General features: G+C 37.9%; 1 protein-coding gene across 1 annotated transcript; it reads right to left on the bottom strand.

Moving 5' to 3' along the window:
* LOC130541788 (uncharacterized) lies at window positions 1–26753 on the bottom strand. Its single transcript, XM_057303115.1, has 3 exons — window positions 26555–26753; window positions 10343–10489; window positions 1–2059 (listed from the first exon to the last, which is right to left on the bottom strand). The coding sequence occupies exons 1-3, from the start codon at window positions 26751–26753 to the stop codon at window positions 1971–1973; spliced, it is 435 nt and encodes a 144-aa protein (XP_057159098.1). The 3' UTR covers window positions 1–1970.

Here is a 26753-nt window from a genome sequence, read left to right as displayed (position 1 = left end):
TCAAAGCATATCACTTTTATTTGTTGGCTCAAACTTAATTTGATTCATTTTAGTACATAAGATGAGTGATTAAAGTGGGAGGTATCAAAACTTAACCAATTTATTTAATATGGATGAAACTCTGCTGTGAATGAAAGAATGAAGGGAAATGTAAGTGTCTGTCAGAAACTTCAGTATGTTTAGCACACTATTTTTACTTTGGATAAATGTGTTTTGTGCTATGGAAAAATGCAGTGATATGGATCTGGTAATCCTTGTAGCTATGAAGCATTACTAATTACAACAAAATGTAACACAGTCTTGTAAATTTAAAAAATGAAATCCAAAGCAATAATTGTTTGATAAGCTACACTTTTATTCTATGGATAGACTGGATAACACATTTGTGAACATTTAATTTCTACACTAGCATGACTATTTTATCTTATTTATGCTATTCAATAGCTGTTGTCTCTCTGGAAACATATTTATAAGCACACCCTACCTCTGAATGCATAAATTATTTAGTGGGAGAAAATTAAGAGCTTTCAAAACAATATAAACTTTTTGAGGTCACCAAGGTACCATTAAGTAAATTATTGCCCCACAGTTCTAAATGGTACCTAGTAGCCAGGAAGAGTTTAATGCACCTTTCAAAGTGCCTAATTTACTCTCAGGGAGGAACAGAATAGTGGACAGGCTCTGGATGATGAACTACCCATCAAGATGCATTTTCCCAAGTGAATTGGGCTCAATGTGGTCTGGATAAAATGAATGCCTCACATTTATTTCAAACTTGTGAAGGCAAAGGTCTACAAATAGTTTCAGAAGTCTAAAAAACACCATTCCATTTACCTAAATGCAGTAAAGGGCAAGGCAAACTCAGTTACATAAAATAGGATTATTGGAGATAAAATGTTGGCCAAGGCAACTGAATGAAAAGAATCCTGTGTGTAGTTTGGAAGGGTCATGGAACAAGTAAAACTGAGAATGAAATCTCATCTGAAAGATAGCTAAACTTTCTGTAATTCTTGGGTGTTCCAGAAAGGACTTCCTTGCAAGAATTTAACCTGTCCAACCTTGTAGAATCTATCACATCTGCCAGGATCACAGCTGAAGGTGGTATGCCTCCAGGCCATCAATGCTGTTATATGTATTTACTGAAAAATTTCTTTATTTATTTTCTTTTCTTTTTTTCCTTTCTTTTTTTTTTTTTTTTTGAGATGGAGTCTCACTCTGTCACTCCTGCCTTAGCCTCCTGAGTAGCTGGGCTTGCAGGCATGTGCCACCACGCCCAGCTAATTTTGTATTTTTAGTAGAGACGGGGTTTCTCCATGTTGGTCAGGCTGGTCTCGAACTCCCGACTTCAGGTGATCCACTCGCCTCGGCTTCCCAAAGTGCTGGGATTACAGGCCTGAGCCACCGTGCCCGGCTGAATAATTTCTATTGCAAATAAATAATAAAGTATTTTTGCCTTTTGAAAATTTTCCTTTGTTAGTCTTACAGTTTCAGAGAGATTACATGAATGTCTGGTAACTTACTTATTATTGCTTTTCCTTTGGGGAGTGATAAAAGATTCTGGAGTTATTTTTGAATCCTGGGGCTCTGAACTCATGTGATCCTTACTTCCAAATAACTTTAAGCAATTGAAACTTAAAAGCACACTGACTTTGTATTATCACAGTTTTACTTTCACAGATGTCTGGCTATTCAATTCATTTAGTATCATATTTAAGACTACTGTAACTAAATGTAATGCTCTTAGACTGTAAGACCATTGAGGACAGATTCTATAACAAAGTAGATTGTGTTACTATTCACCAAATATTCGGGTTTCTCTCCCCGTGGTGCCCTCCCCCGTAAGAGATTATGTGTCCCCTTTTGGCTGAATTTAGGAATAGTCATGGGAGGAAGTGACATGTAAGTAGTTCTGTGCAGAAGCTTTGAGATTAGTGCTTGATTCACCATTTCTCTTTTCTCTCAAAATCCCATCAATATCCCACGTCAAGGCTCCTCAATCGAACTGGGTGTGCTAGTGAAGATGATGATGGAGTAGATCCAGCGTTGACCTGTGAGAGACCTATAGCATAAATAAGGAATAACATTTGTTGTTAATGAGTGAGATTTTGTAGTCCTTTGTTTCTACGATATAATCTTTCTGACTCTCACTTGTGCAAGTGCATAAGACCTGGCACTTTGTAGGTATTCAGTAAATACCTGTTGAATGAATCAATTTTTAGACTTTTGTAGCAAATCACTGTGCACACCACCTGAAACCTGGCTTTGATATATCATAACTGCCTGTGGGTAACAATAAGCATGACAAAACATAATTTCCCTCTAGCTCTGACTCTACCTTCAGAAATAGTCCCTCTCCTTTGAGAAGTTTGGGAACATTCTTTTGTGCTTCATCTCATATTTTGTTCTTCTCTCCAGCTTCATTGGCATTGTGTCATTTTTTTTGTTAGTGGCAAACTGGCATATGTGTCACTAGTTGTTACCTCAAGGTACTGCTGTTGATAATTTTAGACAATGACAGCATCAAAGATGAACTTGACTAATGTTGAGGATACCAGTGTCAGCATCTACTGGGCAGAATGCTTTGCCTTGCTGCTTTTCTTCTCGAGAACCAAACTTTTTAACAAAATGATCCTTTTGGGTTTGATTTTTTAAAATTTTACTAGATTTCCATACTTAGAGTCAGTCATGAGTTCCTAGTTGCTGAGCTAGAAGATAATCAGAATGACAGGCATCATGCCTTATTCAGAATCTTCTCCAATTCCGCTTCATGTCTTTGAAACAAATTTGTAGTATAATAGCTAAAATCCATTGAGGGAGTACTTATATGCCAGCCACTGTTCAAAGAGCTGTACATATTCATTCTGTTGAATCTTTACATCAGCCATGTGATGAAAAAACTGAGAAACAAAGAGTTTAAGAGACTCTGTGTGGTCACACAAAAAGGTCACCCAGGCTGTCTTCTTCAGAAACCAGTCTATATTATACTTCTTAACTATATTTCAACTTTTTTTTAAAATTTACTTTAAGTTCTGGGAATGTGCAGGTTCGTTACATAGGTATACATGTGCCATGGTGGTTTGCTGCACCTATCAACTCATCATCTAGGTTTTAAGCCCTGCATGCATTAGGTATTTGTCCTAATGTTCACCCTCCCCTTGTCCCCTAACACCCAACAGGCCCTGGCGTGTGATGTCTCCCTCCCTATTTCAACTCTTAAAAAAAAAATTTCCTGTGGCAGTTCCTTAGACATTCACGTAAGCAGAGCCCTAGTGGCCACATTCCACTCACTTTCCATTTATGCCCAGTCAAGGTTCATTTCCATAGCATACGACCCAGTGTCTGCTCTCATGTTGTTGACAAACATTAAGATGATAATGATAATCTCAGATATCATCTTGTCATTTTATCATGGCACATTCAGTGTACTATTCAAACTCATTATCATTACATTCAGGATACTATTCAAACTCCATGAGTTATTTGGAAGCAGTGAAATTGCATTTATTATAAAATATGATATATTTAAAATGTTTTAGCTAGGACATATTCTCAATTCTTTGTTTTAAAATGGGATATGGGACTTTTACTTTTATTTTTCTTACAAAACATTTTTTTTCAATAGAACAAGAAGACAGCTTTGTCAGTCTGTGTGATTTCCCATGTTGGATTGTGTAGAAAACAGATCTAAGTTGAAATCATGATTTGGCCTTGACAATATAAAATCCCTATGAGGAGTAAAACGCTAACTAATTATTACCCAAATGCCAGTGACATACTATATTGTAATTAAAATAACCTCATTTGTTTATAATGAAGATCGGAAAAGTGAGAAAATATAATTCTTACTGAATGATTAGAATTCAAAATTATACATGTATTCTATTTACAACCACTAAAAAGTTCTGGTGTATATTCTAATACACAAAAACTAGAATGGAATGAATCCCAATCATGATGGCTAGGTTAAACTTGTCAGATTTGGAGCCAATTAAAAATTATGTTTTCAAAATATTTGCTATTTTTTTTTTTTTTTTTTTTTTTTGAGACGGAGTCTCGCTCTGTCGCCCAGGCTGGAGTGCAGTGGCGCGATCTCGGCTCACTGCAAGCTCCGCCTCCCGGGTTCACGCCATTCTCCTGCCTCAGCCTCCCGAGTAGCTGGGACTACAGGCGCCCGCTACCACGCCCGGCTAATTTTTTGTATTTTTAGTAGAGACGGGGTTTCACCGTGTTAGCCAGGATGGTCTCGATCTCCTGACCTCGTGATCCGCCCGCCTCGGCCTCCCAAAGTGCTGGGATTACAGGCGTGAGCCACCGCGCCCGGCCATATTTGCTATTTTTAATAATAAAAGTAAAAAAACATGAAAACAGAACTTAATATTTAAAAAATCAGTTTCAACAAATTTAGCAATTATACCTAATAATACATTTAATTTCTGAAATTGCACTCTTAGTTATATTTATTAACAATCGAATTGTTGACATCTAATTTCTTCCAACTATATTGTTCTCTCTTCTCTTCCTAAGAAATTCAGAGGAGTGAAGTAAGGTGCATGGAATGGTTTATAGAAATAAGATAAGCAGAGATCTTATCCTGGCTCCTTCAGGAATATATAAGGTAATAAAACTCCACAGAGTTGTTTTTACTGGCAAATATTCAAATACCAGCCTTTGAGTTAGAGCTTCACTGGCCAAAAGTTGGCAAGGAAAGCTTCTGTGCAATGTCTGTGAATAAGAGTCCCTAAACTGACTAAACTGACTAGGGAAATTGCCAGGCTGTATTTGAATTTTATTAGTAACGCTTTAAAGTGCTAGCAACAAAGATCCTAATTAGGTTTCCTTAATTCCACCCAAGGTAGTTCATGAACACAAAGGTCAAGTTCAAAACCAGAGGCTTTTGTATCTGGGAGGGCTGAGAAACAGGCAGCAGCACACGTGCAGCCACTTTTTTCCTTTATCCAAGGTAGGCAAGAATCATCTACTTAGCATTTTCATGATATTCCCACATTGGGTTTCAAATCTTTTTCATGAACGCTGTAAGCAGTTCATATCAATTGCTTGGAGTTATCATATGGAATGAAACTATTCGACATTCCACGCTTAACCCACTGGTTTTTCAGATGAGAAAACTGAGACTCATGGAAGAAGGTAGGAAACTAATTATAAGCATGTTCTATTTTCAAGGTACTCTGACAGGTATTTGGCATGTGTTCCTTCAAAAAATATCGTTAACATTCCCATTGGACAGATGATGAAACCGAGTCTCAGAGACGATAAGCAATATGCACAAGCTTATAGTCCTCACTAGCTACAGATGCACAATTGCCATGCGATTCTCTTGACCCTATCTAGAAAATTAATATATTTTGCTCTACCACCAAACTATAAGGTAATGTTATTCTTTCTCTGAAGAAATTAATGTATGATGTTAAAAGAATCCTTCTTGGGTCAATGACAGCCACTCATCTCCCTGTGAACCAGAGAAACAGACTTATAAATAATAAAACACTATGCATAGCAGCCACCTGGCACCTAAATATTAATAGTGTGTATGTGAAACACTTTTATATAACCATATTAAAGGCATTAAATAAATGTCAAGGCTTGAAAAATTACCACTTTGGGTCACTGCTGGCCATTAAACTCTACAGTCTGACTATTAAAGCAGTGATTTTTTTTTTTTAAGACATTCGCTTTTCTGGGCTTTTCTTTCCAGGAAAAATTGTATCTTTCTGAACCATAAGGAGAGCAGTTTGAAGCTTAAAATTTGCAAACATAATTACTATTTATGAAGTTTGAGGCATAGTTACTCCTAACAATTTCCACTCCTTTTCTCCCAGCTCAGTGTTTTCAATCTCTCCACAACCTGGGCAACTCAGTCTGGGAAATTCTCCACAGTGCAGAGTGGAACCAGGGCCCTCTGTGTGCATAGAGGACAGGCTTTTACCATCAGTGATGAAGCATTTGTTCCTTTCTCCAGCTCCTTCTGGGAAAATGGACTTCCCAAGAGGGAAGCTTTTCTGATTAGGAAAGTTTTTCTGATTCCCTCTTCCTAGATAAATCATATTGTGAATTATTTTGTTGAATTCCTTTCCATTTGTTTTCTATTTAGTTCTTGCTTCATTCCCTGTAGATCTCATACATCCCTCTGAATAGTAAATTCTAATCTGTTTTCAAAATAAACATGCAATTGAAGAAAGAAATATTAGGAGGAAGGACAAGAAGGAAAGAATCCAACTAATCTTGATTATATATTTAAAGCATTTTTAGGAGCTAAATCTTTCTCCACAGCTCTACTCTCACATCAATATATTATCTGACTTCTGTAAAAACAAAGGCAAACAGATACAATTTTTTTTCTAGTTAATTTTAAGCGAAATGCAGAACATGTCATCTACACACCCCTGGACCTTGGCCGATTTCCAGAACTCTAGATCTGTTTCCAGAAACTTCTGCTGCTTTGTCAGTACAATTTCGGCTAGATTGACCTTATGATCTCCAGCATCATTTTCTAGTCATTCTTTTCCAAGCAAAGCCATAAGGATGGGAAGAAAATTCTCTGGAATGTGACAAAACTGGCACAATGAGAACCTTATAAGGTTTGTGCTGGCAGCAATGCAAAAATCACACTGGCTAGGAGAATTAACCATACCATGTGTAGTTTCATGGTAGGAACTTATGGTTCTCAGTAATTAATGTCCATGGTATAATCAAAAGCATATCATAATTTTATCCATGTTCTAATAGGAGATATATTGCTTTAAATATAATCGTATGTAATAGCCTAATTTTCTAGGCAACTTTTTGAGCTCTTTTACATTTTAGGACTAGAAAAATAGTGCCAGCTTCTGACAAATATGAAAAAAACATGTTTACAATGGATTTTAACATATTTTGTTTCCTTTAAATAACATTTATCCTGAAAAGTATTTATTAGTGCCATGTATATTTACGATAAGAAAAAAATAAAAGTACCCCTATTCTGATTGCTAAGATACAACCACTGATAACATTTTAGTTATTTCCTTCTAGCATTTTTCTGCACATTTAATTACATACCAATAATCACATAATTAGAGAACACTGTACAATTTGCTTCATCCTTTTTCACTTATGTGATAATAGCTATTTCCCTATATCCTATTTGATGTTAAAATAACGAATCTCTCTGAGGAGAAAAGAAGTTAGTTTTTGAGAGGCACCATTAAGTATTTGCCTCATTATTAATTCTTTTTAAATTAATGAGAATTATTTATACTTATAGTTTGTGCACTTTTTGTTCTGTATATTACACTTCAATAAAAAGCTTATTACATACAAAATCTCAAATTAATTAAAATGTGATTCACCATGACTGCGTAACATTCCATCATGCATCTTAACTATGATTAATTAGGCCATTCTCCCATCCTTAGACATTTAGTTTGTTTTCAGTGTCTAATACAAATAACACTGCTATAAATACATTGGTATTAAATATTCCTCTGTATCACATTCACTTAGGGTAGAGTTCTAGCATTTTTTGCCTCTTTCTTGAGAAGAAATGCATTATAATGAGGGAGAACGATTAATGTAATACATTTTCTGCAATGTATTTATTGCTGGGGTAAACTGGTAGAACTCTTAAATTCCTATAATTATAGTCTGAAAGAGAAGGTGGGACTGCAAAATCCTGAGCTGGGCCCCACATGTGAACCAAGTTTCACCTATATGTGAAACTTGTACGTGTAGGGGAGATATTCTTCATCCCAGTAAAATGAACAGTTGTCTGTTAAATTCAATTGAGTAAACCATTTTTGAGCACCAAGTACATGGCAGGACTCTCCTAGACACTAGATACAGAGATGCGAAAGGTACAGCTCTGTACTTGTTTAGGAATAAGAGTTGACCCCTGAGGAAGAGTCTCAAACCACTGTGGACATGAATGTTCCTCCTCATTTCACAATCCCTTTATCTGTACATTGGGATAATAATACTTAACCTCAGTGGCTTGTGGTGAGAATTAAGTCAGTGTTTACAGAGCACTAGCCAAGGGTGCTATTCAAAATATTTAACAATCCATATAAACTGGCACCAATCAATCAGAAGAAATCCTGGTTTGGACAAAATGGAGGCAGTCGGTAAAGAACTGTTCTCTGACCTGATGCCTTCTGGCCAAGTACTTTGTGCCCTTGTGTAATATAGGTACTGACGATCATTAGTTTTTCTTTCTTTATTCCTTTTGATTTCCTCAGGTAAAATAAAATATCCTCAAACTCATATTTGCTTTTGAATGAAATTATTTTGCATTCACAGTATTTGGAGAAAGCAACCTCAGAGATATGGTTTGTGATCAAACACTCTTCCTTTCATTTTTACCCAATAGGAGTCATTGGGCCTCTTCAACTGTTCTTCCATTTATTTCCTTTGTGTCCAACTCCTATTTTTTTCTACTGCCAACAGTCACAGCAGCTTGTTAGGAGAAAAATTACATCATATATTTACTCATAAAAATTGGCAGTGAATATAGGAACCATGTGGGAGGTGGGGATGGGACATGGGCCTAGTCATATAAATATAGTAAATGAAAAATAAAAAAACCCAAAACCCTATTTTCTGGTAGCAAGCTTTAGGTTTTTGATTACCATTTAAACTGTTAAATTTTACCTAATTTACTAAAGTAAAAATAAATAAAAAGGATTGTTACAGAAGTTGAATAACAACTACAAATATAAAAAACACTCATCGATTACTGTAGATTTTTTTTTAGGTGATTATGGTTAAGTAACTACAGTTCAATAACAACAACTTGGAAATATGTTAACATTTGCTCTTCAAATTGAGAAGATAAATACTTTACACTACAGGAATGAACCATCTGAGCTGCTCAAATCTCATATCGCCTTTGAGTTCCAATAAGATTCCTGCATCCTGCTGCCATCTGAAAAACTTCTTTTTGGAAACATAGGAAATGTGGATTCAGGAATGGGAATATTAGGTGGTGCAATAAGGAATGAGAGTTTTCTGTAAGTTCATGTCAAAGAATGCCATTCAACTGCCCACTGCATAATATGGCTTTTATTGTACTCAACATGCTGCTTTGCCTCTGGTAAGTGCTTAATACACATTGAGGGAATGAGCAGGGACAGAATGAATGCTTCATAGACACCAGAGGTAAAGTGATATCTTTGGAAAGAATATTTACTCTGGAACCTGAATGTCCATCAAAGGTGCACTTGTTGGCTAATGTTGAGGATACCAGTGTCAGCATCTACTGGGCATGATGAAACCAAGTCTCAGAGAAGCTAAGCAATATGCACAAGCTTATAGTCCTTACTAGATAAATGTAGGGCAGAACCCTTTGCCTTGCTGCCTTCTGTTCTCATAAGCCAACATTTTTAACAAAATGATTCTCTTGGGTTTGGTTTTTAAAAAAATTTTACTAGATTTTCATCATTAGAGTCAGTCATGAGTTCCTGGTTGCTGAGCTAGAAGATAATCAGAATGACAGGCATGTGGTGTCTATGAAGCATTCATTCAACACAGGTTGAAAATCTCCAATTCCATTAGTTGCTATCTAAGTGAATATGGGAAAATAATTTAAACTTTGATCCTCAGTGTCCTTATATGTAGCATGAGAAAAATAACATATTTGCAGAATTGGTATAAAGTTTAGAGACAGTGTGTATGTAGTGACTGGTCAGAGTAGAGTCATAAGTAATAATAACTATCATATTTATTTGCTGTTTATAAATAATATAAAAGTCTAGGAACTACGAAATTGTGGGACTTTAAAAATAACAACAACAACAAAAAAACTTCTCCTTATGGTATCCTCAACATAAATGTAAATGAGCACATTCAACAGTTGTGACATAAGAGAGGTAAAATTAGGAAAATATCTCCAAATAAACATTTTTTAAATGAAGGCTTTACTTCTCTTTGAAGTTTTTGTCGAGCAATGTTGATTTCCACAGTATTTCAATTTTTAGTATAAATAGCAACGCTTTGATCTTGGTAGGAGGCGTCCTCTGTGAGTTCTTGTACAATATGCAGGTAAATACCAATCTAAATATTTCACATTTCATCTACCTTCTCATGAAGCTTTACTGGATCAAACACTGTAGGAAAGCTCATTTTTTAAAAACTCTGATCCAGCCAAATTAAAAACTCTCATCCAGCCAAATTCTCTGGAGGCGAAAGAATGCTTTAGTTTGTCAATATAACATCTAAGGTGGAAGTAAGGTGGAGTAGAAAAATAATTACCTTCTTTCAGGAGGGCTTTAGTTATAGCCTCCTTTTTTTTCTGTCACTATTAGATAAACTCTATGCAAGAATGTTCTCCAAGGTTTCTCTCTGTTCTTACCCTTCGGCTTCCAGGGCCAGAGGTCTTGCATTGGCTCTGCTTTGCTCTCTGTTCTCCTGGCCATCCTCAGACCCAGAGCCACAGGTAAGGTAGGCTTCTTCTCAGCCTTTCTCTTTTCTCCAGCAGACTCGGGGCCCAAATTGGGACCTTTGTGAGAGAAAATAAAAACCACCTTCAGAAAGGTGGGGAATCAGCAGGATTGGGAAATGGAATAAAAGAAGAAGAGTTACATGACCATTGCAGTCTATGCATTGAGGTGGGTGCACCAAGGAAACATGCGTGTGTTTGCTGCCATACCCTTCTCCCCCAACACCCATCAAATGCAGCTCCAGATGTCTTTAATTTCTGTAATTATTTCTGTAATTGTTTATTGTGGTCAGGTCAAATTGTTTATAGCATACTTTCTTTGGCCACCAGCATCAGTTAAATAATATTACTAATAGTCAATTTGCTCACTATGTGCCTGAATATATGCTAAATACATTAGTCACTGAAGTTACTCCTCTCACTGACTCTTCAAAGTGGGTATTATCAACATCTTACAGAAAAGAGGAGCTTATGCCCAGATTTCAATCCAGATAGTTTGACAAGAGAGCCATAGCTCTAAGTCACTCTACTGTATTCCTCTTTAGTTATGTCCCAGCCAGTTTGTATTGAAAAGAATGACGTGCCAGGCATGGTGACTCATGCCTTAATCCCAGCACTTTGGGAGGCCGAGGTGGGCGGATCACGAGGTCAGGAGTTCGAGACCAGCTTGGCCAGCATGGTGAAACCCCATGTCTACTAAAAATACAAAAATTAGCCTGGCATGGTGGTACAGACCTGTAGTCCCAGCTACTTGAGAGGCTGAGGCAGGAGAATTGCTTGAACCTGGGAGGCGGAGGTTGCAGTGAGCCAAGATCGCACCACTGCACTCCAGCCTAGGCGACAGAGTGAGACTCTGTGTCAAAAAAAAAAAAAAAAAAAAGGAGTGAGGTATAATGACTAATGAGATGCACACATCATACATGATAAGTCTGAGCTGTACTTGGTGCCTGCCCTCAGCAAAATTTCCTTTGCACAAAAATTGGGACAGGAAAACAATCAGACCTTCCTGACTGATCTTCCTGCTTCTATTCTCAATACTCATTCTAGCTCATTCTGAATATGGGCACTGATTGATCATGTTACAGCTTGTTTTAAAAACTCCTTGGAAAAAAAAATGCAAAACAAATCAAAATCAAAAGCCTCCGCCATCATTAAATTCTTCTGTAAGGTCCCTTTGCATTGGAATTGTTTTAATTGTCTTGAGCGAATCTAAGGTCTACATTGTAAATGTGTGCTTGTCAACTTAAAGTCAGGGAGGCCAATGACATGTTTCCTCACATACATTGAGTGCAGAAAGAGCACTGTGCTCCATATAGTATAGTTGCCAATTCTGGGAAGTTAAAGATAAAACTGAATATTTTATTTTATATAAAAATCAGAAAATTCAATTACCAGTATGTTGAATTTCCTTGTTTATTTCAGCTGATTAACAGAGCTGACAGTATCACTCAGATTCAATTTGTTGAATATTGGCTTGTGTAAATCTACAGTCTACATGCAATATTAACTGAATCTGAGCATCTTTTACAATTGTTTCAAATGTATACACGATATTTCCCCCAAGACAATATTACAGATAGTGAATTTTTATAAACTGGTGTGGAAACATTATATTTTTCCACCATGTTTTAAGTGTTTATGGCACAATATATGTGTATTATTAATACTTTATGAAGTAAGCCATAGGTAAATTTACTAAGTTCTTGATGCCTGATGTTGCAGCATTTGAGAGAGGACCTTTTCTTCATTCCTAATAAACTAAAAACAGTATATATTTTTGGTCTAATTGGCATAGATCAAGGTAAATTACATGGTATATATTACCAATTAAGTGTATACTGTAAGCATAGTTATTAAAAAATAAACTTTTTAAAGCAGTCACTAAAATACTTTTTCTTCTTCAACTTTTCCCTTCTCCTGCAAACCTGTACCAGTTTAACATCAAAGTTTAATATTGCCATTTAGGATTATTGGTAATCAGTTTCTATCTATCCTGCCAGTCCCCTTCTCTAGCACTCCCATCTATAAATCCTTCCCTCCAACCAAACTGGATACTTCATTTTTCTCCAGGATGGTCATTGTATTTCCTTCTCTGTGTGTATCTGTGGATGTTTTGCCTTTTTCTCTCAACCAGATGGATCCTTTCTTTTCTTCAGAATTCCATTCAAATCCCATTTTCTCCCCTGAACTGATCAAGACTTTATTCCCTTCCATTTAATATAGACAAAATCAGATACATCCACAGTGTAGCTTAGACTTATTGTTTATATAATTTACCAAGTACTTAAATTTATATTGTCTCACAGAAGGCAGTGAGGAGTAAGCCAAAAAGTCAAATAACTGAAAGGGAGGTCTTCCTTACCCCTCCATAGTCCCTGAAGACATTACTAACCAACCTCTCCCATACTCTTTGCTGAGCCGAGACACCATGCGGACTTCTCAAGGTGGCCTTCCACTACCAATCAGAGTGGGTGCAGATGATGGAGTGGTCAAATCAGAATCTGGAAGCATCTGTTCTGCTTCTGGCTACATCTCTTAAGAGCTGTGTGAATGGAAGCTTCTATTTCTTTATTTGAAATGGGATAATGCATACGAAAGCATATGAAACATTTTTTGAACTTAGATATTATAAATAGGCCATGTAATATGGTCTTAAACTATTATTTCAGTCTTCTATTGAGATAGAGCCAGTGGTGTGCCCATTTAACAACCAGGTCTCCAGGAAAAAATAGCTCTGATTGTAGCCTTTGCTGACTTCCTTGGTGCAAATACCACATGGCAGATTTTAAACTACCAATGAGACATCATTGAATACAGACTTGGAATTCACAGCAATACGCTGTTATACAGTGTTTTCATTGTACAGATACAGTAGATGTCGATCTTCTCAAGAACATAGATAATAGTAGAAGGTAGTAAAATAATTCAGAAGTGATGATGTTTGAGTATTGCCTTTTGTTTTAGATCTACTTTTAATATTTAGTATTTAACAATGGCTATTTTTAGCAACTGGCCTGAAAATTTCTGACAATTTAACAATTGGCTTTCACTAGTGGGCGTGAGTCAGCTCTAGCACACTTCTGGTAGCATCCACATTTTCTTCTCCAAATGTATTAGAGCAAGGCTGGGCATGGTGGCTCATGCCTGTAATCCCAGCACTTTGGGAGGGCAAGGCAGGCGGATCACCTGAGGTCAGGAGTTCGAGACCAGCCTGGTCAACATGGTGAAACCCCATCTCTACTAAAAACACAAAAAAAAAAAAAAAAAAAATTAGCTGGGTGTGGTGGCGGGCACCTGTAATCCTAGGTACTCGGGAGGCTGAGGCAGGAGAATCGCTTGAACCTGGGAGGCAGAGGTTGCCGTGAGCTGAGATTGTGTCATTACACTCCAGTCTGGGCAACAAGAGCAAAACTCTGTCTCAAATAAAAAAAAAAAAATGTGTTAGTGCAAGAGCAGTGTTTGAGTAGCATACTCTTATTAGTGTTTGCATATAATAAGAACTTAATTTCTATTTTTAAAATGAATTGTGTATTTAAAAAAAAGACTGATTCCTCAACATATTTAACATATATATTTATTCAAAAATTTTGTTGAGTGCACACAATTTGCCACCTACTCTGTTAAGCTAAGATAGGAGGAAAAACATCATATGGGTTAATATTTAATCACCAAATCTTCAAAAGCAACTGCTCAAAAAAGTCTGATCAATTATTTGTGAGTTCCTTATAAGTCCTCTGCCCATCTTTGCAACTAATAAAGGCAGTAGCCAGGAAGCTCTGTTTTACCTTCACTCTTTCATTTTGTTCAACTTCACCAAAGGTGACAAAACAGCAAGTACTGGTTTACAGTTACATTCCCATTTTCTTCAACTCCTTCCTTTTTCTGATTTCCTCCATTTTCTGATTCCCTTACACCATTGCTCAGCACAGGGGACCTTAACCCAAGCAGCCCCCCTCCAAGGCAAACTTTCAGATATACTACTAGGCCTGGAGTGGGAAGGGCCACTGCTACTGAAACTGTCCATGGCTAGGAGATCTGCTCATCTACCATGCCAATGCCCACAAACTCCCTCAGAAGCAGGTCCTGCTATTCATGCTCTGTGAGTGACGAAACTGAGGTTCCAAGAGATTACTTATCTTGCTCAGAATCATTTCACTAGTATGGATTACAGCTGGCAAAACTCTTATTTTTCCCCATCATAAGACTTTGATTTTTCCTCCTTCATATAACAGAAGAATGTCTTGCTCCAATTTTTGAAGTATGGCAGTCAGGAGAACCTTTCAAAAGTGAAGGAGAAGAGGTAAATGGTATATTATATTGAAATCTGACTTTCAAATAAAATTGCCTTAACAGTTTGTATTTGACTTTCTCCTCATTTAAACATAATAGAAGGCTGAATAGTGATGTTTTGATGTTTGAAGGCAAGTAACCACAGGATTTGAATTTCTCTTAAAGAGGTGGGTTACAACCTGCAGTTGAGCATGTAAACTATGAACCCAGTTGAAAGTCAACTCTAACGAGATTTTCTCCTCCTTCTCCTCCTTCTTTTCCTTTTAATTTTATGTAAACATTTATATTACTGAGGTAAACCATAATATTGTTTACTTCATGGTGCAGGAATACCACACATGCAGCACAAAGTATAAGAAAAATGTTACTCCTGGGATTTCAAGCTCAGGTTAAAAAATAAGACAACAGTCTCATTATTGTAGGGGGGAAGGGACAGATGCTGCTGAAAGTTATGACTCTGGAAAGCCAGATTCATTTTTCAAGAGCCTTCTACAGCTAAACACAGATATTTAAGAACAAAAGATGCAGTAAAAGATTTTTTAGGAGTCTGTCATTTGGAAATATGGGGCTGGTGGAACCATAGCCACTGTGATATGATCTCAATTGAAATAAAGCACAGGAAAATTAAATAAACAAAGCAATCAAACCCAAATAATATCATGTTGGCCCAGATTTGCATTCTGATAACACCAGGAGAATTTTCTACTTCCTGAGGGATATATCCCCCAAAAATCTGTAAGAGAACAAAAATAATGTGACAAGTAAATTTTCAGAAAAAAGAGAGAACAGAAACTGCAGCTAAAATACGAGTTGGGATATGATTCTCTGACCAGAGATTTTTATGAGAAGGAGGGCAGAAACCAACAGAAATGACTAAGTTCACCCTTTACTGGATTTTTATATAAAGTGGCTATTTACACAGTAGGCCAATACACAGGTGCCAAGAGAATGTAGACCAAGAAAGAAACAATGGAGTAGAGAGCTAGGTCCCAACACATCCATGCCAAAAGCCTACTGAAGGTCTTCTGCTTTCTGGGTGAGACATTCTGCTGGTAGGCACAAAAGGGCCTGTATAAGCGATAGTCAGAGAAGACACCAGGCCTCCATTTAAGGGAGCAAATATGGCTCTGTTTTGCCCACTCTGTATTCTAAGGAGAATGAGGCTTTGTGTTATGGAGCCAAGAAAAGGAAAAGTCCAAATGATTAAAAACACAGAAGCAATTTTAAGTTTCAAATAGAACTCAATGCTGGAGAAAAAAAGTCAAGCATCATCAGAGATGTCTAATTAATAACAGGTCAATTCCCTTTCTCTGTACGTTTTTCCCTTCTGTGGAACAAAAATGATCTGTTAATTTTATTCCAGAACAGAGAGAACCTCTGTGAATTTCGGAGACATTGCTACGCATTTAAAAGGATAAAGTAAATAATTTTTCTGTGATTTTTCGTTCTGGATAAATGTACAGTTGTTTACTTAGGCCAATCTAGGTAATAATAACAATGAAATATAGGGATGTACAAAGTGTTCTAGCATTTAATTCCCATCACTACCCTACACAACGGTTGAGAAAATATTGCTATTATAATTTACAATAAGGAAACGGAGGCTCCCAGAGGTCAATTTACTTGCTCAGAGTCACATGGTAGTAAGTAGTGACTGTGGTTAGGATCCAGACCTTTTGTGTCCATGTCCAGCTAGATCACATTGTCTTTCTTAGACCAGTGAGAAAACTCATTGAAATGATACAGGAAGGTTCACTGTTGGCCTTTCAGTGTTTTGTTAATACATTTTGGTACCATGGGATGAATTAATTTAACAGAGTTGTCTATTTTTTTCAAACATTATTAAAAAATGGACCTGAAGGATGATTATGAAAGCCTTTTCCTTACAGGGCCTGAATTACAAATGTTACATTTGAGAGATTACAGAATTATCTCCTTACGATAATAAATAGTTTGCATATTGAAAATTATAATGTGCATAATCCTCATTTGTGGTAAATTGAACCTGAAGAAAAATTATACAGTAAGGACTGAGAATCATTTGAAAGTCAAAGGGGATGGTTCAATGAGGAGAAAAAAATGCAATATGTAGTCACTGCTAAAAGCTTATATCCAAAGAATGTTTATACCATTAAAGTGCCAAACATATAATGCTAATGGGAAAAAACTACATATACAGCATAATCCCAATTTTGTTTAAATAAATACCTCATAGCTCTGTGTATGTACGTTTGTGCATATGTAAGTTGTGTGTGTGTGTGAATATACAATTGGAAGGAAATATTGGAACCCACAATATCTTAATAGTGTGTGCTTTTGCTCTATGATGGGAGATAGTTGATTTATGAATGATTTGGGGGACTATGCTGGCATAGTAGTTATGCTGTGGAGTGAATGACTGACTTTGACTCTGAAGTCCATCACTTATTGTGTTCCCTTACATACACTTCGCCTTCATTGTTTCATGTGAAATGGGACTAACATTAGGATCTACCTCCTGGACTGCTGCCAAAATTAAAGAGGATAAATATTAAAATATATCAAACAGTATGGTCATTGCACATAGTAATTCCTCAAATACGGCAGCTGTTAATTGAATTTTCTTCTTTTATACTTTTCTGAACTGTTCAAATTTTCTAAAAAATATTGTTAATGTTTTGTAATCAGAAAATAGAAATAAATCCACAAAAGTATTTAAAAGCGACAGAATTAATTTAGCTAAATTTTTAAGCAGTGAGTTGGTAAGAGGAAGTGTGGTAAGGCAAACTTTTTAGTTTGCCACATTTTAGTCTTTTTAATTTAACTTAATTTTTTTAAATTTATTTAATGTTTTGAGACAGGGTCTCGCTCTGTCAATCATACTGCAGTGCAGTCGTGCACTCTTGGCTCACTACAGCCTCAACCTCTTGGGCTCAAGCTATCCTCCCACCTCAGCCTCCTGAGTAGCCAACACGCCTGGCTAATTTTTGTATTTTTTGTGGAGAAGAGGTTTTAACCACGTTGCCCAGACTAGTCTGGAACCCCTGAGCACAAGGGATCCTCTTGCCCCGGCCTCCCAGAATGTTGGGATTACAGGCATGAGCCACCATTCCAAGCCTTATTCTATTTTAATTCTAACAATAATTTGGTAAGATAAGGTATGTTCCCTGTCTGCTTTTATAAATGAGGCTTCGATCCTGGACCAGGGTCTCACTGGTAGTTAAGGGTTAAGAAATGAAATTCCAACTGGGTCTTGCTGTTCCCAAATCTAAACATGTATCTATGGTCTCCACTTTTCTTACCTACCCTTCCTCAAAGGCATGATCCCTATTCCCTGTGTCCCTACCTTTCTAGGTAGTTGAGTGAGAAAAATAAACCTCTGAAATCACTAGCAAAAGAATGAAGCAGCAAAAAGGCATGATGGGAATTCAGAAAAATGGTCAGAGTATCCCGGGGTAGTCAGAACAGGGAGGAAGCAGAAATTGTGTTGGGCCCTGAGGGATCAATATTAATAACACAGGTTAAAGGGATATGTCCATAAGGGCATGCGACTAGAAGGCCAATAAAGTGGCAACACTTCCTGCCCTTCATCTAGGGTTTTCTTTTTTTTTTAATGCATGGGGAAAAAAATGAAATGTTCTCCAGGTTTGCCAGTACACTTTCTTTCTTGTGCTGCCACACTTCCAGTGACGTTTATTATGGCATTAAAATATTTCCCAGGCATTATTGCCACTTCCATCCAGTGACAGAATTTTAAAGGAGGTGTATGGTGGAGTAAATATGCAAATAGAGAACTAAGGAATATCTGAGTTCTAGGAACTCCCACCCCCACAAAGATGCACAGCTTCTCACAGTATACAAAGACTTGCACAGAAATCCCAACAGGATTCTTTTCACAAAGTAAATAATTTCCAGTCCTATCACTGCATAAAATCCCATGTTGGAGTGCACAGTTCAGAGTTACTGTCATCACTTCTGTAGCTCTTTGCAGCTGAGACATTGTTTTAATTATAAAAAGGAGTTCAATTCAGGCGAACCGAGAGAAATGAGGATGCCATTGGATAATAAGCCTAGATTTTAATAGGCACCCATTGATTTTGAGGTCTTGATTTTCTGCTCACTGATCTTAAGAATGAACATGTGAACCTACTGGAGACATTTTGAAGGAAAAGTGGTTTGGAGTAACTTCTAGAAGATGTCTAACCTCCCTGTGATACTAAGATTTTATAGTAATTACTACCGTTTTCCAAATACCTATTATGCGCTGGATTTCCATGTATTCATTTAACAGATAATTATTAGGTATCTACTCTTTGCCAGGCATTGAGGATACAATGCTGAAGAGAACAGACACGCTTTGCCCTTAGGTGTCTCATAGTCTAGCAGAGAAATGGTCAATCAAATAAAATTAAATCTAAGTGCCACAGTGCAGGAGAAGTATATGGTGGTGATAAGGGAGCGGGGCAAGGAAGAGCTGGGTAGAGAAGGGCGGGTCCCTGGGTAGGGCTCCACCCAGGGGCCTGTGCCCACCGACCTAAGTGAGGACTGGCATTTCTGTTTTCCTGCTCAGATGTTGCATTTCCCAAGATCTCCGTGGCCTGTCACGCCCCCATCCCGTGCCTATAAAAACCTGGAGACCCTGGCGCGCATGCGCGCAAGCGGCCGGACGTTGAGAGGAACACATCGGTTGAAGCAGACTCGAGCAGCTGGACGTTGAGAGGAATGCACCGCCATAAGACCACACCGACAGAAGTCGGCAGGCCGGCAGGCCAACGACCCACAGAACAACGTGGAGTTTGGCCGGGGCGGTCCAAGGACAGCCTGGCTGCTGAGCAGCCCGATTCCAGGGGAAAACCAACTTCCCACGCCATCTCCCTTCTGGCTCCCCCATCTGCTGAGAGCTACTTCCACTAAATAAAACCTTGCACTCACTCTCCAAGCCCACTTGTGATCCGATGCTTCCGGTACACCAAGGCAAGAACCCCGGGGTACAGAAAGCACTCTGTCCTTGTGATAAGGCAGGAGTCTAATTGAGCTGATGAACACACGCCACCTGTGGGCAGCTGAACTAAAAGAGGACAAGGTGATACACTCCCACTGGGGCCTCAGGAGCTGTAAACATTCACTCCTAGACACTGCCGTGGGGTCAGAGCCCCACAACCTGCCCGTCTTTCTGCTTCCACTAGGGGTTTTGAGCAGTGGGGCGCTGAAGACGTGAACCACACCCCCATCACATGCCCTGAGATGGGGACAAGGGAACTCTTTCTGTTTCAGTAGTTGAAGAGCACACAGAAGGGATCTATTTACCAAGATCAAGGAAGGTTTCCACAAGGAAGTGCGGACCGAGCTAAGATATGATGAAGGAACAGGAATTAAATACATAACAGAGTGTGAGGGAAGGAGGCAAGCATAAGGGTCAGGCTTCCAAAAAGGTCAGTCTGATTACAGCAGACGGAGCAAGAATCAGGGTTAAAGCAGAAGAGACTTCAAGGAAGGAAGGAGCCAGATCATGCAGATCTTTTACAAAAATCCGTGGTCACAAATTTTCACCCAGCTCTGTGAGTTAGACAATATTCTCACTTTGTAGAATAGCAAGATGAAGCTCAAAACTGAGAAACTGGCCTATGGTCACAGAGCCGGTAGGTGCTGGAGGCGGGGTTGGAATAAGATCTATCTACACACTTTAGGGCCTGGATTTTGAAACGATTGAATCTTCCAGCGTTTCACAATCTGACATTGATGCATTGTCCAATAGATGTTCCCTGTGGGTGACCCATTAGGGACAACTTTATTCCCTGGGCTCTTTGCTCGCCTGTAAACAGTGTACCAAAGGGAGGATACCCTGCTGTGCTCTGCCAGATAAAAATTATGTCTGCTTCACCTATCAAAGTTGAATCCTTCCTTCCTTCCTTTTTTTTTTATAATTAAAAAAAATTTTTATTATTATTATACTTTAAGTTTTAGGTGCATAATGTGCAGGTTTGTTACATATGTATACATGTGCCATGTTGGTGTGCTGCACCCATTGCCTCGTCATTTAGCATTACCTTCCTTCCTTCCTTTCTCTCTCTCTCTTTCTTTTCTTTCTTTCTCTCTCTTTCTTTCTTTCTTTTTTTCTTTTTTCTTTCTTTCTTTTTCTTTCTTTTTTTTTTTTTAAGACAGAATCTCATTCTGTCACCCAGGCTGGAGTGCAGTGGCACCATCTTGGCTCACTGCAACCTCTGCCTCCCAGGTTCAAGGCTCTCGTGCCTCAGCCTCCTGAGTAGCTAGGACTGCAGGTGTGCACCACCTTGCCTGGCTATTTTTTTTTTTTGTATTTTTAGTAGAGACGGGGTTTTGCCGTGTTGGCCAGGCTGGTCGTGAACTCCTGGCCTCAAGTGATCTGCCCACCTCGGCCTCCCAAACTTCTGGGATTACAGGCACGAGCCACTGCATCCAGTCTTGAATCCTTATTTCAAATAGTGTCTACTTTTCAGTTTTCTGATCAAAGTCATCAGTATTCAGAGCTTCGCTGGATTACTATGGTGCATATTTTTCCCCAGGAAATAAAATAATCAGTTACATTGTTCCATTCCCATAAGACCTTCTCTTGTTTATTGAGCAGGAATGGCAACATTGGATGTTTATTATGTACCAGGCATTCTGCTAAAGCATGTTATATATATATTATCTCAAGGCAACCTCAACCACCCAATGAGGTAGAGGTGTCCCATTATTCCCTTTTTACAAATGAGGAAATTGAGCATCACTGAGTTTAAGTGGTTTGCCTTAGTCACTCAGTTTATAAATGACAGAGGTAAGGTTTGAATCCAGAAGACCTGTCTGACTCCAAAGCTACAGTTTTAACTTAATGTTTAAAAAATTCAACTTTAAAAAGAGAATTCGTATTTTAAAAGAATTCATGAAATAAGAACATTCCTGAAAAGGTTGCATGCCAGGATATACTGTAATTCAACAATAATTCCATTGTTAAACAAGGAAGAACTCATCATAAAAAGATTCTCTGTGGCTATGACACCAATTATAGATGCTTTAAGAAATCAGTAATTTCCTAAATTAAGATACAAAGTTTAAGATGCAGGGATAGTTCTTTAAACAAAAGGGGCTCACTTCTCAAAGATGAAGGATACATATATTTTGAGACAGTGTATGGGGGGCTGGGGTGAGGAGACAGAAAGGGAAAGAGAGGAGTGAAATATTCTATCTAGGTAATCTTTAACAAAATTGCAAGTTTGTTTTCAAAGTTTATACGGTAAGAGGGTACGGTGGAAGAAAGACCTCATCGTTAAGGCAGAGAACATCCATAGAGCAAGATCTTGTCTCTGTAGGGCTATATTTCTTCCTTTCTAAAAAAAAGAAAGGTTTTCCTTCACAGTGCATTTACGTCAAAATTCTAAAACCTCTCACATGAGCCTATCACATCAACCTTGTCAAGTCTCACTTGTTGAAATGAGTGGGATTTGAAAACTTCTGAGTGTGCTATTACATTTTCCATTTATGTTCAGGGAATATGGCTGTGTGAAAAGGAGGCCAAGAGTTGTGGGGGTGGTGGATTTGAGGGAGAGACAACTCTAAATGAGTGAAACCAAATAGATTGATTGTTTCAGGTGGTGGAGGGTAGTCTCCAAGAAGGATTGGGCAAGGACTTTGAGAAGAAAATGCATTTTACTTTTTACATTTTTAACATTTATTGCCCTCACTAAACTACATGTTACATCAAATATCAGAGTTGAAATAAAAGAATCCAATGTTTCTTTGCTTCAAAACTGTAAACAATTTACAACTGATCTATTTATTCTCGATGAAATAACAATAGATACTTCTTTTTATTTTCTTCTTGTCTTTTTTAGAGCTCAAGAGACAAGGAAGCATCGTGTAGAAATTTGATATTTCCATTAAGATTTCTCAGCTTCTGGAAAACAAATTTGATATTTGTGTCAGGTTGGAGAAAATGCAACCCTAAACCTAACCTTAATTATATTTTAACCCTAACCCAAATTCTGTGTAATAGAGGGTACTAGGCAAGGGAATGACCAGATGTTTTTTAGAGAGGGCAGAAGTTGTTTACTGATGTTAGAAAATTCACGTAACTTGGGCAGGAGAGGTGGCTCACGCCTGTAGTCCCAGCACTTTGGGAGGCTGAGGCTGGCGGATCACCTGAAGCCGAGAGTTCGAGAAAATTCATGTAACTATCCACTTCTAAAATTCTTAGCATTTGTATTGCTGTCATTATAAGTGAACATCTTTCAGGTTTGCCAAAAAGCTTAGCCATTTTTTCATCAAAATTTAATTTGGTGAAGATGTTTTTTAAATAAGTAAACAAATTTCTGATTGATAGAGATCAAATGTTTTCCCCTAGTAGCCAGTAGAGGGAGCTGTTGGCATTTGATTTGGCATTATAACTCGACCTGGAAGTTCCCTTAATTAATTCAATGTTTGAAATCAAACCACAGTTTAAATGTAATGATATTAATATGCAAGAATAGACGTGTAAACGTGGAGATTTTCCATTCCCATTAAACTTTCTACACAACCACAGATTTCTGGTTCTTCTGTGGGCCCCTTTTAGAGAGCGTATGTTATAGAAATGTTGGCTGCTGTAAATTAAAGCTGCTCAGAATTGAGTTCATGTACCTAGGCAGTGATTCAACATTTCTGAGACTGATTGCAAGTCAAGAAAGAAAGCAGCTTCTTCCTCCAGCTCATAAAAAAAGAAAGCAAAAAAAGACGTGTGACCTAGAATTATACTTGAAGTTTTCAAAAGAAAAAGTGTATGTATTAGGTTGATAATAAGTTTGAGTATCTCTAATCCAGGAGGAAGAATCCTCTGTAGTTAATGTTCTGGGTATATTTGATGCCGTCCTTGTGGTGAAATATAGCATATTGATTTTTCTTATATTCCCTTCACCCCAAGTTCATTTCCACAGCTATAGTTTAAAAAGCAGTTATTCACAGCCTAGTGTTTAAAATATACTTCTCCTTTTTGTAATAGATTTAAGCTAAAATGGATTATAAGTAATAATTTCCAAGCACTTCACCAAGTATTATCTTTATCTCAATAAACCTTAATATATAATGTACACATGAACTGCAGTTGTAACTATCTGCAGATAACCTAGCAGAGAGCCGGGGAAAGGATTACTCTGATAGTAGTACTTCTCAACCAGCCTCGGAATTCAGTTGTAAACCCCCTAGGTAAGAGAAAGTTCGAAGAGAGAGTTGGAAATAATCATTCTGATTCACTTAAATGTTTCCCCTCCCTAATGTAAACATAAAAATAAACTATTGCATATTTAAATATATGATATTAAAGACATGAAATCTTACCAAACTTGACATAGAAAATTACTCGAAAAGATAAAGAAAGCAGTGTTCTGTTTTGATACGGATTAACAGATGAACATTAAGCTCTCTACTCGATCGTTACCGATAGATTTAAGAAGATTACTCCTTAAGGCTACACTGAAAGCATACTAGAAATAATAGGGTTAATTGTGTTCTGAGTACATAAAGAAGTGCCACTTTCTGGGGACAGTATGCCACATTGCAATTTGCAAACTAAATGCTAAACCAAAATCACTTCCCCTGTTCACAAAACATGTGGAGCTTCTTGGAAAGAAAAAAAAGGTGTTTTTTAACTGAGTGGGGACAGTGTTCTGTGCGATTTCCAGGAAGTGTGTATTTTCTCAAATCACTTATGCTTTTTAATGTGTTGGAGCTGGTGTATGTTTTGTGTTGATTTCTGGGCCTTCCAATCAAAATTAATTTTGCTATTCTTTCTGAGAGAACTTTTTAGAACGAAAAATGAACCTCTCATACAGTTGAAAGACAAGGACCAAAAGTGCTGTATTATACTTCTTGAATGGTTGAAATCTAGTTGGAACAAAACCCCCCAGCACTATTAAAAATATAATTTTTAGGTGAAATTTCATTCCATATGAAGCATTAATTTTAATAGAGACATATATAAGCTCTCATTTGAATAATAATGTAAAATTAAATTTAAATTGTAAATAACGTCCAGATACTAGTTGTTTCCTGGCTCAAATTCTTTAGCACATATGGTGCTAGCATAAGCTTGTGCCTGTCTGCCTACTCTGGGTAATTTTGCATGCAAATAGTTTTAGTGCCTATGTTGAGGTGCTAAAACGTGTTTAGTACACTTGAAAATATTTGCATTGCAAAAGGAGAGCGAATCTCCTGAGGAAAATCAAATTGATATTTTGTATTAAGAGACCACTTTGGACACTGCGTGTATTCTTCTAGGGAGAATTCTGTTTACAGTGCAGCTAGCATTTTTAATTGACCTTCAGAAAAGAAGGCCTGGCTTTGGCTTTGCCAGGTTTATAAACCGTTGGACCATCTTCTGGCAGCATTCACCACATTAATCAGTCAAGAGAGAAAGAGAAGGAAAGAATCTCCTTGCCTTGGCTGGACTGTAGTGTTTCATGCCTCAATTTGGTGGATTGGTAGGATAAATATGTTAATTATAATTAAAAGTTTCAGCTGGAATGTGCCTAACTAATTAGCTAACTAACTAACCAGCTAACTAAGGAAAGGCTTTAGTACAGTGGAGCGGTGGTGGGTGCCGGGTGTGAGGCCCCACACACTCTTCCATTTGCCTCACTCCCATCTGCTGCATTTATGGGAACCAGTTCGTTAAGAGTCTGAATTGAATCCAAATAAAATGCATTTCTGATGCAAGCCCGATGACTGGTGCCATTCTCCGCTGCATTATGTCAAATTAGAGTTTGTTTGGAAAAGAGGTTACAGGGATCCTACGTAAATGTCGCTTGCGCAGAACATCGATCAAATAAGAGTTACGCACAAATTTGCCATCTAATTCCTATAAATAAATCGAGCACCCCCCTCCTTGATTTTGCTCCTATTCACCATGAGTGATTAAAAAATTAGCACTTCTAATAATAAATAAAATTCAAGAGGCAAGCTAGTAAGAGGTTTGTGGAACTTTTCTTAAAACAGTTATTTCAAAGTTTTTAGATAATTTTATTACAAGAACCAGTTCAGGTGTATATCCCTATAAAATGAAAGTAAGTTCAAGGTCCATAAGAGAAACAGATGATACTAGGTCTGCAAGAGGAATTCAAATGTGAGACCCCTCTGTCTGCAACTCCCTCCTCTGTCGAGAAATAATGCCAGATGGAATCCTGATAACTCCCATTGTTAAAGCAGCTCTATCGCTTTCAGCCCAAGCACCATGCAAGAGTTACTACTATAGATGCTTCTATTGGCTAAAACCTGCTGCAGGATCCAGATTTTTCTGCATATTTTACTCCTTCGTGCTTAATATTCTTTCATCCCTGCCACTTCTCACAGTGTGCAAGGTGCAGTATTTTGTGTCAATGAATAGCCAGAGACAGGTAGCAGGCAAGAGCCAAAAGGAACTCATTATGAATACAAACCAGTAAGGAGGAGCTGACTTTCTGTGCTACTGAAACTTTGCTTGCAATCTAGTTCCTTTAAAACAATCTTAAAAAAAAAAAAAAAAAAAAAAAGCCTCCATTGTCTGTGGGATCCTAGCACATCAATCAATCCATTAAGTAAGTAAATAAGGCAATAACTAAACAATAAATCATTTTGAATTTCACGCATGCAGAAATCTTTTGATACATAAATGACAAGGTTTAGGTTTGGAGGCTACCACCTCTGTTCCAGTAGTTATCATACAAGATAAAGAGTTGTTTTTAAACTGTGGTGCATTGCTCATTCTGGTCCCCACATGATGGGGCTTCTTTCACCCCTTGGGTGGTGGTGTGTGTATGATGCATGGCCTGGGAGTTGTTTGTGTGTGTGTGTGGTGTGTAGGGGGGGCCATGCTGTTAGGGGGAAGCCTACCACACATTTCTGCCATCGCAGACGGTGGGCAAACAGCTGTCTCCACAGCTGAGACCACTGGAGCTGCTTGCGCTGCTCCAGTAACTTGAGAGCACACGGCTGGTCCCTGGATGGCACAGAGCACTGTGCCTGCAGCAAAGTGCCTGAGCTTTCCTGGGGCTGAGCGGGCGGGGTCTTTGCCACCAGACACAATAAGCAT

This window comes from Pan paniscus, chromosome 11 (assembly GCF_029289425.2).
Source record: "Pan paniscus chromosome 11, NHGRI_mPanPan1-v2.0_pri, whole genome shotgun sequence".
NCBI classification, from domain to species: Eukaryota; Metazoa; Chordata; class Mammalia; order Primates; family Hominidae; genus Pan; species Pan paniscus.
The sequence above is the reverse complement of the archived record's forward strand: the minus strand, read 5'-3'. Positions and strand labels throughout refer to the sequence as shown.